Here is a 16,038-nt window from a genome sequence, read left to right on the forward strand (position 1 = left end):
GCTCCCAAGGGATACATTTCAGAAACATGAATTTAAATACTAAAAATACAGTATGCAGGCTACTGTATATTGACATTACACACAAATATGTGATTAAAATCACATAAAACCCTTTATGACTTTGCAAACAGCAGAATGAACTTGTAACTTTGGGTCACTGCCTGGCATTTCTTGCACTGGTTCACATTTATAGTTACCGACTTTGAAGTACTGCTCAATTTACTTTACAACACAATAGCTTTTCTATTGTTAGAGATGCTGTGGGGGGAAACCATTAAGGGTCATGTTGTCAATGGCTGAATTGCAATTAAACATGGGGATATTGTAAGTTAAAATCATGAAAGGAAAGATAGAAAAGAGAATAAAAGGGAAGATAGAAAAGAGACACTGGTTAGACAACTTTCAAAATGATTTATCTCTGCTTAGAACTTGGCTTTTGTAATCACAGAACGCAGCAGTTAAGCACCGCAAAGACACTGAGTGACATCCATGAAAAGGCACCTTGAGCCACAGATCCATCCCCCTCAAAAAACGTTACAAAATAAAAGACAAATAATGAAATAATTTAAATATATATAAATATATTTTTGCCATGGCACATCTGAGATGAGCCAATACTCAAAAACAAATTAGTTAATATCATTAGAGGAGCCTACTGCTTGCCTCTATATGCAATATCCTTAGAGGAGCCTACTGCTTGCCTCTATATGCAATACAAACTAGTCACTGGGTGACCTGATCTGGGTTGTCAAAAGGTGTGTTTGTTTTTAAGTCCATATCCCTGGTTTCCCTGCTCTTCAAATTCAGTCCATGCAGCATATGTCAGGCCATGCTGGATTGTCAGACAAAAGGGAGTTTTTCTTCAAGGCACAGCAAGACAGCGTGTTAACAAACCACATTCGGTTTACATTCAGGTTGACATGGAAACCTTCACCTCGCCTGGGAGGGCAAAATTAGCAAATATCAGCATGTTATTGTAAATTGTGAGATCAGTATGTTTAGTCATAGAACTTATGACCTTGAGAAGAATGCATAGGGACAATCCCTCTTGTTAAACAGACACTGTCAAGTCAACATGCGGTTGAATTCACCTTTCAATTTGGTTAGTATTTTTACTGTTGTGATTCTTTTTAGCTGTCATAAGAATTGTGAGAATAATATGATGTATCAATAATCAAAAAGAGACGAAAGAGAACAGCAAAAAAACTAAATTAATTATGATAGTAAATTTGCATGACTAATTGTTTAATTGGCATGTTTAGTCCTGTTCTCCTGAAATCATTCCCTTCAAGATCAAACTCCAGGTCAATTTATATTTCTGAAAATTGTTGGGATGCCAGAATATGCGTATAATTTAAGTATTATTATAAGTAAAAAAAAAACTATGCAATGTAATCTGGCTGTGTTCACACATCTAGCATACATATGGACAATCCCAACTGTAGTGCCAATAGAGATTGAGGGGACACACCAGTGCTATCGAGTAATTGACTCTGCTACCTCGACCATGGCAACCATCGTTAAGATTGGCTGATTTGAATAGACCTCTGATGACTTATTTCTCAAGTTGCTTAAAATATGAATGCATGGCCATATTTAACTCAGATCATAATGTCAAACTAGATGAGACGGCTCTACAAATAGAATAATCAAACTCCCAACCCAAACCCAAAGCACAATATTGATTACATTACATACAACCGTCAATTTGGATAAATAGCAAAAATAGCAACCTCAAAATGGTAATAAATAACAACAAGCTTTAGGTATAGTCAGGCTTCTTGTGCCTCTGTAGAGATTTTGTGTAGATTACGTCTCTTGAGTTCCATTCTGCCCTCCGTCTGTCTCCACTCTCACTGCAGATGGCTTCTCATGGTGTTGCCCTCACCCTCTGCCACCCAGAGCTGTGCCACAGAAGATCCAGGTCCGCCCACGCCAAGACCACTCTGTCGGTCTGCTGGGGCAAGCCTGCACCACCCGCTCCAATGGGAACTGTCCCCTCACCTCATGTGGTCGTGGACATGTGTCTCTGTCTACCTACACAAAGGAAACTCCAGCCAGGTCACATTCAGTGTGGTTTACCCAGCCCACACAAATTAGGCCTCAAAGATGGAATAAAAGTGAATCTAAAACATAGAGGTAAATGTACACACAGATGTACAGTATCCTAATGCATGGTGGTTAATGGTCATAAGACAGCTTTAGGACATGTTTTTGAGACTTTGAGGTCCACAGGCATCCTGCTCTCATACAGTAAGTCTATCCCCAGGAGGGATTTCCTTCCAACCACAGGTTCTTAAGACTTTCAAAGGGACTTTCTCAACCAGCCCAAATCCAGTGTGAGGGGTCTGAGGCAGCTGGGTTGGATTCTGAGGTCAGTGGCGAAAATGCAGCATTGTGGCATTTAGCTCTCTGTGTGTTTCCCACATAAAGGACACAGGGACATTAGCAGGCGGGAATCTGGCGTTACTGGTAGCCCACTGGGCTGTCCATGAGTTGGCTGGAATAGTGCGGGTCAGGGGGGTCCTGGAGCTCGGTTTCATGGGTCTTGGCCTGTTCCTCTTCCTCTTCGTCTGCGGGAGAGTGACCGGAGCTCTGAGCACTGGCCATGGCACCGTAGCTCTGGTGTGCTGGAGAGGGCATGGGGGTCAAGCTCAACTCTGGTTCTAGCAACACAGATGCCACAAACAGCTGGGGAAGGGAGATTGACACACAAGTCATTCTGTATGTTAGTGGCTAAAATCATATCAATGCTACAGTGTATGAGATAATGATTCAGTTGTTTTCATTGTTTCTTTTAAATCTGCTATGACTGTGGAGTAATGGTCTACTCTGTTGCCTAAAAAGTACATTATATACCTTTAATGTCAAATATTCAGGGATTTGTTTTGTACAACTTGGAGGACAGGTCCATCCTGATTTATTTCTATAGCCATATCAATAAAGCTCCAAAATAAGATGCCCCAAGTTCCCAGGCAACTGTATACCACAACAAGAGCTTGAAACTAACTTAGATGTGTTCCCAGGACTGCACATAGTCTCAAGACACCACCAAAACAAAACAATTGCCAAAGAGACTACGCCTAGGGTTAGTTCTCACATGGACCGTGTTGAGTCGACATGGTCCGCATCTACAAATATTGATATGAAACATATTTTTGGTTAAGAAACGTCAACATTCAACAATTATGGTTTACAGAAACAAATGAAAAAAAAGTTGTTGGCAATTGGGTTAGGGTTACGCGGTGCAGCAGATTGGAATCCTGATTCAGTTTTATTTATTTATTTTTATTTAGAGTAGCCAATCATTTTACCCTCTTTTTCTTTTCTTTTAAAATACTAAACAACGATCCTGTGGAGGACGCACCGAATCTGTCGTTTGGAGGGAGTGTGAAACGGTAAACCACGTCCTCTTGTGGCTTAGTTGCTTTAGTTGCTACACACCTGGGGCCTGTTCCTCAAAAGGTGAATTAGAGCTAAAGCCTGGCTTTACCACCTATCCTGGCTTAATTTAGCCAGGATTAGAGCTGAGTCGGTTCCTCAAAAGGTGAATTATCTTGAAGATTAGTTTAGCCAGTTCACCCTGGCTAAGTTTAGCCTTATCCGATTCCTCAAAAGAGAATTGAAGCAAGCCTAGCTTAGTTACCATGGCAATTTAGCTGTGAAGTTAGCCTGGTCAGGAGCAGGCTAACAGCCAAGCTTTATTAATCCAGTGCCTTGTTCTTCAAGTTTTGTGAAATAGCTGTTAGTCCAATGACTCCAATCATAAACCAATGAGTTTTTTTTCACTTATTCAATTCTTATGCGAAAATCAAAGATCTACAAGCCCGAAATGTTTTTGTCTTATGGCGGCCGGGGGTCCCCAGCCCCCCATGGACCCCCGCCCCCGTGGACCCCCGGACCCCCGTGTATCCCCGGCCCCCTGTGTACCTCCGGACCCCCGTGTACCCCCGGCCCCCTGTGTACCTCCGGACCCCCGTGGACCCCCATGGACCTCCGGACCCCCGTGGACCCCCATGGACCCCCATGGACCCCCGGACCCCCATGGACCTCCGGACCCCCGTGGACCCCCGGACCCCCATGGACCTCCGGACCCCCGTGGACCCCCGCCCCCGTGGACCCCCGTATACCCCAGACCTCTGTTGGGGGTCAACGGGGGTCCGGGAGTACACGGGGGGCCCGGCACCCCGTGTACTCCCGGACCCCCGTTGACCCCCGTGGACCATGGACCCCCGGCCGCCAAAAGGCAAGCTTTTCCCTTGTAGATCTTCGATTTTAGAAATTTGAAATTAGAAAATTGTGTTTATAATTATAATTCCAACATTCACTTAAACTCCTTATGTTTAAACCTAACTGAATTATATATTTATGGATTTGTATATAAATTAATTGCATATTTTTGGACAACTTGTGCATTTAATTTGTCGGCAATACTTTGCCACGCTTTCTCCCTGGATCTATATTTATTGCGGCCGTGTTTCCTTTCTTGCTTATTATAAATTTTACTTCCTTGTAAGATTCCATGAGCTGCTGCAGTGCTGCTGTTCAGCCACAGAGAAGAACGCCGCTCTGGTTTTGGGCTCCATGATTGGTCAAGTTCAAGGATTCTGCTATCGACTTTCATGGTCTTTTATAGAAATAAGTGAAGCCTGGCTTCATTATCCTGGCTCGACACAGCCTGGCTTGACAAGGCCTAGCTCGACAAAGTCGCTCCTTTTCAGCCTGGCTTGGCGTTCCAGGAACCGAATAAACCAGGCTATACGGACCCGACTTTGTCAAGCCTGGATTTGACTTAAATCCAGGCTTATTTAATTCACCTTTCGAGGAACAGGCCCCTGGTTGCTAAGATGATCACCAGATACAGAACGATTTAACCACTTTCAATCTGGCATCCCTATTTTGGGCATGTCATTAAAAGGCAAAGATTTTCCAAAAACAAATCCCCCCCAAAAAACAAACAAATAGCAAAAATAGCGGATCTAGAATCTTGTAGATCGGCTATTTGTCGTAGAATATAGGGCAGGGTGGTTACGATATTTGTTTTGGATTAGTAGTGAAAAATGCAGTATTGTATGTACACTAGAGGCAGTGGTGGAAGTCACAGTGCTTCTCTCTGGGTCAGCCGACGTCTCCTCTGCTGGCTGGTCAGACATCTGGAACAAAAGACAGGATTCAGAAGTGACTGGCAGAAAGAAGGACAAGTTGGTTCCTCTAAGACTTTGCTCAGACTGAAGGCAAATCGGATTTGTTTCTGAAATATGATCTTTAGGACTGACTATACACACTTGTTATTTGCAAGTAATCAGATCAGATTTGTGTAATCAGTCATCGTCGACCTATCTGCATTGGTTGCTGTGGTAACGACATACTGAAACAACATAGGCGTGAGTAGTGCTTAACTTAAACTTACTGTATACTGTGGTGATTGCCACAAATAGCCAATCTACAAGTTCACAACGCGCGTGTTATGAATTTGTAGATCGGCTATTTACAGCAAGTGATACCGTCAAATGTCGAAGTATGAATCAGGCTTCAATGTCCAAGTGTACAGACTGAGACACATCTTTAGAAATCAGATTTGAATTGCATTTCAAACCACCTACAGTAGGAATGTGGTTCAAATCTGATGTTTGTGCCGTAAATCTGTTCTGTGTCCCTGTTCTGTGTCATTGTCTCTGCTTCTGTCTGGGTGTAGTGTGCTGCAGGGGTGTTGGCAGTGGCGTAACGGAGGGGTAGCAAGCGATGCGGTGCGGGGGGGCCACCAGCAGGGGGGGGCCCCGCCTGCGCTGATACAAATATTTTTACAGCAAAAAAAAAGAAAAAAGTTGATTTATATTGGTCAAATAGAACCGAATTAGACCCGAATTAGACCCGAAATTTTTCGCGCACGGGCGCAGGCTGTGCACGCACATGCACGCGCGCGCGTGGGCCTCACGTGAAACTCCCGCGGGGAGGCCCCGTGATTCTGCGTTACGCCACTGGGTGTTGGACTGATTGAGTAGTTGAGTGTATAAGCGGTGCCCAGGAGCTGATTGGTTCCAGCCTTCCAGTGGAGGGGTATAAGACGCTTGTTGTCCCCAGCTCCTCAGGCTTCCCTCTCCTCTCCCAGCCACACTGACAGCAGCCATGCCACTTTCTCTGTTCATTGTACCGACTGTAGTTACAATGAACAGGCTGAGGCTGTTAATGATTTAACACCAGGGTTTGGGTAGAGGTGGGCAGCGTTTGTTTTGGCTCACCTATTTCTGCTGTTTTCCTGATTAGGAGTTAGATTAACTGTTGTATTTGTTCATATTATTTTGGCCTAGGTAATGTTTGGTTTTCTGTTTAGTTTATTTTGCTGTTAGCCCACCCTGATGTCTCATATGCTGTATGCCCAGGAGCTGAGTGGTTTTTAAGCATGAACCTTCTGGTTGCTGGTGATTTTGGGGAGTTAGAGACAGGGAACAGGGGCAGAGACGGTTCCGCTAGGCTGGAGCCGTGACATGAATTGGGGGCTCAACCGGGATCCTTAGTGCAGTTTGTGCTGTAAGTCGTGGGAGGTAAAGTATGTGTTTTTATTTTGGTCACCAGCTTTCATTGTATGAATAGGATGGAGATAAATTGGATAATTGTGTTACAGATTCGGGGAAATCCCTCTCTGTTCAAGAATTGAATTAAGTGTAGGAAATTGGATTTACGTAAGTCTGAAAATGTTACCCTCCCTAAGCCATCTTAAAGGGACTACACCATGAATTTTAAACATATTTATTTTATATAAATATTGTCCCTTAATACGTTTTATACAGGTTTAAGCCTAAACAACAACAGCTGCAATACTAAAACGTCCTCTTTGGGCAGAGGGGCGTTGTCTGTCAATCATCACCTCCCCCCGCCCTCCTCACCGCTTTTCCCCGCCCTCATTAGAATACAGCCAATGGCACCGGTTGTAAACAATAAGGGAGGTGGAGACTGAAATTGAGGGGGCGGCACTATTAAAATGAGGTCCCCATGGTGACATCACCATGGGGAAAATGTGAAATGGCCTGTTCAGACAGTGTTTAAAAAAAAAAAATTTAGTACAAGGGACACTGGGGAGAATATATAAAAAAAAGGTAAATTCATGGTGTAGCCCCTTTAACTCTTTGACTGCCAGAGTATTTTCATAAAGTACTCCCCCAGTGCCAGCAATTTTCGTGTTTTTTTATTTTTATATTTTGATTTTTTTTCATGAAAATAATTTAAAGACACATAATTTAAAGACACAGCACAAATCCGCCACTAGAGAGCAGCACATGACAGCTTGATCAGGTCGTTGGCTCACTGTCTTGAGAGATTAAACAGGGAAATACATGAAAACGGATGTGACGTGGTCTCAGATTGTCTGATCGGCCAAAATTACGATGTGATACACGACGGCGATGACTGATCGTCACCCAGACCATAGATTATAGAAGAGAACCTGTCCGTTTGTTTGTTATACCGTGTGAAAAAACGTTTGTTTACCTATTTACGAAAATGACCGGGGGAAAAAATCAAAAACCGGAAACGGAATCCAGGTCATGAAACCGGATGCAGATGTGGGTGAAGTAAGTGGAACTCGAAAATAACATTGAATATTAAGCAGCATAGCGCAATCAGAGATTAAACAATGAACGCGCGTCCAGCGCGTCGAACGCGTCGACGGCCAACTGGACAAAGTAGCTATTGACGCGTTATCGAGTCAAGGGCAGTCAAAGAGTTAAGTTGAGTAGCCTTTAAGTTGAGTAGCCCTGCTCTAGAGTACCACACCTGTCCATTCCCCTCAGGACAGCTTTGATGTCAGCAGATATGTGGCACTTGCTCCTGCATCCAGAGAAGCGGAGATGGATTTATTTATACTTTGGTGCAGTTGAAAATATTGTGGCTGCTTTACACTGGCCTACAGGGCTGTTTTGGTACAGCGTAAGTAAGTAGAAAATCAGGACGTATGTAGTAGTCTGTCCCTGGAGCTTGGTTTGGATTATGCACTTGTAAAATCTACTGTTATAAATTTAGGGAGGGTAAGAAAACAGGCAATCAAAATAATGTCAAATGCATTTTATTTTATAAATGGTACATTATTCTTAGCCCCACTCCTGCTGGATTTCTGACCATTCCCACCCGCACTGGTTTCATTTCTAACTGCCCGCAGTTCATTTCTAAAAATTTAAGTGAAAAAATGTTTTAGTCCTCCATAATCCCGCAATATTACCATCTAGTCCTGCATAATCCTGGAATATTTTCATTGGGACCCAAAAACAAACGGAAACACAGAATGAAAGAGTGAGAGCGAGAGTGAGAGAGAGACAGACAGACTGACAGAGAGAGAGACACAGAGAGACTGCCATTACAGCACCACGGACAGCGACACAGTGGGCTAAAGCTGGACTCACTGCTTGGCAGTAGGTTATTATTACTAAATAGATGCATCATGCACATACCCGTTTTGAAATGACGTTCTCCTCTACATTTAGCCATAATATAAATGTATTCATATCAAGCTAACGTAAAGCACAACCACACATGCTTCAGGTGCACTACATCTGGTCTATTGCGGGACGGTGCAGGACTTTGCGGAACCCACATGTTTTTTTTGACCACCCATTCCTGCCCGCAGGCATTTAAAAACCAGCCACTCCTGCAACATTTGCGCTGGGTCCCGCGGGACCTGCAGGATCCAAACCCTAATGCAGGGCTCTAGTGGGGTCATGGCACCGAGACTAAGGATTTCACTTAGTTGCGTGAACTTGTGTTGCTGGAGGAATTCAAGAGGAGCCTGCAGTGCGTGGTACGTGTCCCTGTTTTTATTTCCGTGACAGTGGGTATTTGATTGCTGATTGCGTGGCGCTAGAGAGGAAAGAGTCTAGTATAGTTCAAGATGTACAGTACTGTAGGTCAAGGGACGGTGGACAAAATTGATCGATTGGATTTTGGGGAGTCAGAGAGAGGGAAGTCCCTCGCACTCATGTTGTGCCTTGGTTCTCCTAGGCTGGGGACATCTGATTCTGGATAGGCAAAAATTGGATTTGGGCTGCCAGTCTGAACATAGCCTATTCATTATCTACATCCTCTGCACAGGAAGGAAGGATGGACTAACAATCAAACTTAACTCATTCAGTGCCTGACTTATTTCTGGCAGTTTGGCTCTGAGTGCCAGAGCCAAAAATACATCGTAAAAAAAAAGTGCTTAGGAAGCGAGATACAGCCTTTTTCAGTAAGATGTTAAACAAGAAGTGAATGGAGCAGGAAATCTTCAAATCATGATATCTTGGGTTCTGAACATCTTTTTTTCAAAAAATAATAATAATAATAATAATAAATAAAAAAAATTATGACGTCGGCGACGTCAATGGCACTGAATGAGTTCAAGTTAATCTAGTCATGTTCATTTATTATTCATCATATCACAATTAGTTCCAGTGTGATTTAAAAAAAAATTTTTAACCCTTTTTCTCCTCAATTTAGTCGCTAATAACTCGTTATGCCAATGAATTCCTCCCCACACACATTTCTATGTTGTCACTGCTGTCATATCTTACCGACTCACCTGCCAGCGAAGAGCCCCCACCAGGAGGACGTAGAGCCTTCGATCTACTCCTCCCGCCCTCTCTCTCTGTCAGTATTACGTGCAATGACCAAATGTTCGTGTAGACGCTCGACAAAACCGGTTGCACCACGTGTATTCGAACCCACAACCACAACCGTAGTGGTGGGCAGTGACTTTACCACTGCGCCACCCCTGTGTCACATTTTGATTGGCTCAGAGATTCTAATGTAGATTCTACTGAGTGCCAAGACTGCATCTCCCGATAACAGCACCCACTATAAAATGTATACCTCTGTCTTATTTACGTTATTATACCTGTGACTTAGCAATGGCTGTCAGGGTCAAAGTTAAAGGTAGGCTAAGTGATTCTTTGGTTAAAATAAGTGTTAAATAGCTCTATATTCTGATAGTACTCATTACTATAGTGTGTGTTCAGTAACAGGAGTCTCCATGTCTCTCCAGCTCTTTATTATACAGCAAATGCATTTTCAGGTCGGGATTCCAATTTTATCCAATCAGGATGGAGAACTCAGACAGGATACAGATTAAACAAGTGAAATTGGATGTGCTGACACAAAGAAATGAGCAGACAAAACTGGAACACTGGGATGAAGCTGATAAATGGGTACTCTCTCCAGAATGGCTGAAATTTTGCAACCGAGCCGATTTTTTTTTCTTCTGTTTACTGAAGAGCTGGAGAGATGGGGAGACTCTGTTACTGAACACTTTATAGCAATTACTATCAGAAAATAGTGCTTTCACCTTTTAACAAAAAATATAACTTGCCCTACCTTTAATGTTGACCAGAATTTGCTACTGGGCAAAAATTATAACAGTTCATAACAGTGAACCAATAACCTGATGACCAGTTTGCACCTCAGATCACCCCAAATGGGCAGAATAAGCCCTTTATACCACTTAAACAAACAAGGAGCTTGGATGTGCTAGAAAGGGAAAGGAATAAACTATGTTTTCTTTGTGGAATAAACTTTAATAATACGCTTATGTCCTCATTGTCTTGATAGCCAATCATAAATATTGGTAATGAAAACTGTGGTATAATCGCTATGAGCTTGTAGATCTGCCATTTCTTTTTAAATCGTGAAAAGTTGTGCACATTTTTAAAGCAAACATTTTAACTCAAATCTGGGGAGTCTACGAATGTCTTTTGAATCCTAACAGTTTTTTGAAAAAACGTTTGTTTCTTTTATCAGTGGTTCAATTTGAGTTAAAAAATGTTCGCTTAAAAGAAATAACATATATATACTGTATATTCAAAGATTTGCATACATTTTCACAATAAAAAAAAAACCCAAACAGATCTACAAGCTCGTATATATCTGCTATTCTTTTAACACATTGCGTGCCAATTGCGTAGTTCTACGCGAACCTAAATAATTGTGCAGCGTGCCAGTCGCGTAGTTCTACGCGAAGTGGTCTTTTTTTCTTTTTTTTTCCTCGCAGTGACACATTTCATTGTAGGCCTCCCTCGCAGTGACACATTTCATTGTAGGCCTCCCTCGCAGTGACACATTTCATTGTAGGCCTCCCTCGCAGTGACACATTTCATTGTAGCACACCGGAAAAAGGAAACGGAAATGTCAATCGAAGATTTTCGTTCCCATCCGCCGCCGCTCTAAAGCTTCCCCTAATCCGCCATTATCTCGGCTGTTGTTTTTCTCCGCGCTGAACGCTGTTTAATAGAAACTGCGACTACTGCAAAATGGACGATCGCCGATTGAAACGGTCTTCTCTGGGCCACTCACACAGCTACCCTGTGTGTCTACAAACAGTTGAACGCGCGATCTTACAGTAGGTATTTAGCGAGGTCTGTGGCAACGTGAAAAAAACAGCAATAAATCGCTGGCACATTATGATATTAAACTCTGGCATGGAATGTGTTAATAGCCAAAGAAATCTTAAAATGACACAGATGCTTTCCCCGGATTGCATGGGTTATTAAAACATCACATACTGTATGTGACAAAGTGCTTTCCAGAAGCATGTACTGTATTTCCATTGCTGACCTGATAACTTGTTGACTTGTCCAGCTGCTTCCTAAGGCACACGCCAAGGAGGGAAGAGGCAACGCAGGCGAGGAGGGACACCAAGGTGAACAGGGTGATGGCATGCATAGCGCCTGGAATATAAAAAGACCCAAGTTTCTTTTACCAAAATGCACATCATGGATATACTGTATGACATTATAATGAAACTACATGTGTATGGATTAGAACAGTGGTTCGCAGGGTGTACTTTTGGCTGAGGGGGCGGAGCCAAAAGTACACCCTGCGTATGTCACTGATCACATGACCTCAATCAATTATCCTTTTCTAGGCAACACAGAAGGGGGGGGGACTTTTTTCTTATTTCCACACAACAGCTCTAAGGTGTATTAAAGACATAGTTCAATGTTGAAAATTAGTGGTCTTCCCCCTTAAAATGATTGTAACGCTTTATTAACCAATTTTAATGGGACCCCCCTGGTACCCCCCCCCCCCCAAGGACCCCTGGGGTTTGCCGAACCCCACTTTGAGAACCAATGGATTGGAACAAGGAAGTACCAAGTCGAAGGACGGAGAAGAAGAGAAGCCAGAACATGCCGAGGATGGGAGCCACTATGACCTGGCTGATGGCTGCTCTGTGGATGTGACGGCTGAGCCTGGTAGGAACGTATGCATAGTAGATGTTGTACCTGTCCACCATGTGCTTCAGGATCACGTAGAGAAGACCTGGGAGCAGAATCACACACCAATGCACGCACATGCACACACACACAGTTTTACTAACTTTTGTGGACATTGCATTGACTTACATTCATTTCATATCCCTTTACCCTAACCTTAACTATAACCCATCTAACATTAAACCTAACTCTTACCCCTAACCCTAACCTAGCTTCCAGTACTGTAACTTGGTCATATAGCATTGCCATCAAGAAGAGGAGGTGTCGGATGAAACTGTATTTTTGACCCAGTTCCTCGAGAACGAGATGTCTGTAGTAAAGACGGGGTGGTAATCTTGTGGATTTTTTTTACAGCCTCTGTCACCTCAGCAGCAGATCATCTTCTGCGTTTAAGCTGCAAAAGCCGGGGGAGGTCACAGATGTGGCTAACCTTTACCCTAACATTAACCATAACCACAACGATTTAACCTTAACCCTTACCCTAAATGCAAACCTAACAGACACGTGCCAAACCCTAACTGGAGGGTTTTAACTGGAATTTTACTGGAGGTGCAGTACAATCTGATCGGGGACATGTTTCACCAATCAGCTGGTTAGATGTCCCAAATATGTCCAAAAATGTACTGTGGCCTATGCCAGGAAAACGCACGCACGCACGGGCTAATTAGTATACAGTATGTATTCCACTTCCATCAGCCTGTCAGTTATACTCTCTTAAATGTGGGGAACACACATTGAAACACAAGGGGCAGCAGAGCATGGTGTGGCTGTGCATGACTATCTGAGGGCAGTAGTGAATTGCAGCTTGTTGAGCTCTGGGCAGAGACAGGAGTGGAGTGGGCGTCTGGCTCGCAACTCACTGTGTCTGAGCGTCTGGGACTACGGCAACACATTCACACAGTCTGCACCCGGCTGGCAGGCAACAGAGGTGAGGGAGGTTACAGTGTTAGGAGAGACACTCCACATGCACACGCACACACACACACACACACACACACACACACCCATGCACGCACACACACATTTTACTAATGTGCAAAGCTGCACAGCGAGTATATGCTCACCGAAGGGCATGATAATGGGACATGTGATGCTGTAGGTCATACTGACAGCAACGATACACATGGTCCAGGCGTACTGCAGACCGAACTGGAACTCGTAAGCCTGGTTCTGCAGGCGAAAACACAGACATAATAACAAATATGACTGAGCAATCTCTGCATGAATATTTCTTACATAACAGCAACAGTATGAACCGCAGAACTGTGTTCGGTCAATAGACAGCATTCCATCACAGCCCACATGAAAACAGTGAGATAAGTGTGAAATGGTTGGCTGACCCGTTTGACGTGAATTCGTTCGGCTTGGGACTTGGCGAAACAGAGGCGAAGCGCGTAGACAATCAGTGCTGGGATACGGAGCAGCTCCATGGCTGTGCCAATCAGACTGGATGTGATCACGTAGTTTACAAAGAAGGCCCCATTGTCAGGAAGAAACACACACCTACAGCACACAGAGATAATTTGCTTTCAATTTAAGTGTGTGTTTAGTTGCTATATAAGAAGTGTAGGTGTTTATCCCCTGATAAATAAGGTAGTCTTACTGGAATTTGACTTCCTTCTCTTCCAAGAAATTGACATCAAAGAGCCATCTGAAGAACAGATCCAAGCTACAGACAGAATACAATATTTATTTAATTGTTTCCACCTACTTTTAACAACTAAAGCCTCTAGTTGAGCGAAACATTTAAAGAATGACTCTCAAGTCAACTATTAGAGTACTTCTACTACTACTGCAATTAGAAAAACAATACAAGCAAAGCCTAACTACTAACTAAGTGCTAGTCGTACCTGGACAGGCCAAGTGATGGAAGGATGATCACCATGAACACCAGCAATAAGAAGCACTTGTGCATCGTTATCTGGTTCTCGCCCGATCTGTTCCAATACAAATACAACAAATCAGTGAGGATTCATAGAAAAACATGCATTCTTGCACACTTAATGGTAACTATACACATACTTTATATAGGCCTACTGTATACTGTACGTGTTGTAATCAGAAGTCAAGGGCTTTATAGCTGGGATAATTAGCACAAGCTATGGTTTTTACACCAGTCAACGGTTGATTTGCATTCAGCTTCATACATGGCGCTTGCACAGCACATTTGTGGGGGTGGTTATTTAAAGAAAGGGTGCTCAGAGACGCTGGGTGCTGCTGAGGTTGTCTCCTTGTGCACAGTTGTTCTGCTCCTTCAGTGCATGGCGACTAACTGTGCATATCATTATCCCCACATGCACATCTCTATGACAACCTGCCTAGAATAATAATAATGCTAGGAGACTGACACAGAGAGAGAGAGAGAGAGAGAGAGAGAGAGAGAGAGAGAGGGGAGGGGGGCGGACATTTGAGTGGAATAACCGAGACAAACATTTGAACTATCAATTTTAAGAAGCGAGGAACAGATATTTCCATTTCAGAAGGCAGAGAGATATGCTGGAGAGAGAGAGAGATGCTGGAGAGAGAGAGATGCTGGAGAGAGAGAGATATGCTGGAGAGAGAGAGAGAGAGAGAGAGAGAGAGAGAGAGAGAGAGAGAGAGATGCTAGAGAGAGAGATGCTGGAGAGAGAGAGAGAGCACGAGAGAGAGCTGTTAACAGTGGTTTCTGACTACCTGGTCCAGTGGGATTCAAAGAAGGCAGAGTAGTAAACGATGAAGGGCAGGAGCACGGAGAACGCCCAGAGGAGGAGGGTAGGGAGGAACTGAGTAATGACTGGGTTCTGTGTGGAGACCAAACAGTACGAAAGAATGTGAGGAACATCACTTAATTGAGTTGTAGCACGGAAGGACAAGCTGTGTTAAAGGAACACTGTCTCTCTTCTGAGGTACATTTCAGTTGATGGTTATTATAGTCTCTAGAAACAACAATATTTATTCTCATGATGCATTCCTCTGTGTGGCAAGCCCATGCAGTCTATGGCCACCATTACATTAAAGTCATATTGTGTAACATTCTCAATTAAACAGAAGTAATTTTTTATATCTTTCACTGGTATATTTTTCACAATAACCATTCCACTTAAAGGTAGGGTATTAAAGGTAGGGTAAGTGATATTTTTTGGTTAAAACAAAAAGTATTTTGTTAAAAGGTTGAAATACTATATTCTGATAGTAATCATTGCTATAGAGTGTTTGTTCAGTAACAGATGTCTCCCTGTCTCTCCAGCTCTTTAATAAACAGAAAATACATTTTTCGGTAGGTGTCAAAATCTCAGCCAATCAGGAGAAAGTACCAATTTTTAAGCTTAATTTGTATAGTGTTCCAGTTAAAATTTTGTCTGCTCATTTCTTAGTGTCATCACTTCCAATTTCACTTGTTTAATCTATATCCTGATTGAGTTCTCTGTCCTGGTTGGATAAAATTGGAAATGAAACTAAAAAAAAAAAAAAAAAAACTACAAAATACATTTTCGGTTTTATAAAGAGCTGGAGAGACATGGAGACTCTTTATATGGACAGGACACTCTATAGTAACGAGCTCTATCAGAACATAGACCCATTTTGCAATTATTTGAATAATTGCAAATCACTTACCCTACCTTTAAAGTGATATTTTTGGGTTAAAACAAAAAGTATTTTGTTAAAAGGTTAAAGCTCTATATTGTGATAGTAATCATTGCTATAGAGTGTTTGTGCAGTAACAGGAGTCTCCCCGTCTCTCCAGCTCTTTAATAAACAGAAAATACATTTTCCGGTAGGTGTCAAAATCTCAGCCAATCAGGAGAAAGTACCCACTTTTAAGCTT

General features: G+C 42.8%; 1 protein-coding gene across 4 annotated transcripts in view; it reads right to left on the reverse strand.

The window, feature by feature from the left end:
* Window positions 1-60: 60 nt before the first annotated feature.
* tmem63c (transmembrane protein 63C) overlaps window positions 61-16,038 on the reverse strand; it is a 41,566-nt gene continuing 25,588 nt past the window's right edge. For 2 of the 4 annotated variants that reach the window (XR_013932066.1, XR_013932067.1), the window contains exons 15-24: window positions 14,907-15,013; window positions 14,084-14,170; window positions 13,837-13,902; window positions 13,574-13,736; window positions 13,298-13,403; window positions 12,112-12,279; window positions 11,575-11,687; window positions 5,079-5,153; window positions 691-2,691; window positions 61-652 (exon numbers count right to left, since the gene is read on the reverse strand). Coding sequence is in view for 1 of the 4 variants with exons in the window: in XM_080413331.1 (XP_080269457.1) it covers window positions 2,467-2,691; window positions 5,079-5,153; window positions 11,575-11,687; window positions 12,112-12,279; window positions 13,298-13,403; window positions 13,574-13,736; window positions 13,837-13,902; window positions 14,084-14,170; window positions 14,907-15,013 (1,110 nt within the window). In the remaining 3 variants the exon portion in view is untranslated. Of the gene's footprint in view, window positions 2,692-5,078; window positions 5,154-11,574; window positions 11,688-12,111; window positions 12,280-13,297; window positions 13,404-13,573; window positions 13,737-13,836; window positions 13,903-14,083; window positions 14,171-14,906; window positions 15,014-16,038 lie in introns of all 4 variants that reach the window. The other 2 variants (XR_013932065.1, XM_080413331.1) reach the window with 2 other exon arrangements.

This window comes from Gymnoscopelus braueri (genome assembly GCF_963280865.1).
Source record: "Gymnoscopelus braueri genome assembly, chromosome: 19".
In the NCBI taxonomy this organism is placed as follows: domain Eukaryota; kingdom Metazoa; phylum Chordata; class Actinopteri; order Myctophiformes; family Myctophidae; genus Gymnoscopelus; species Gymnoscopelus braueri.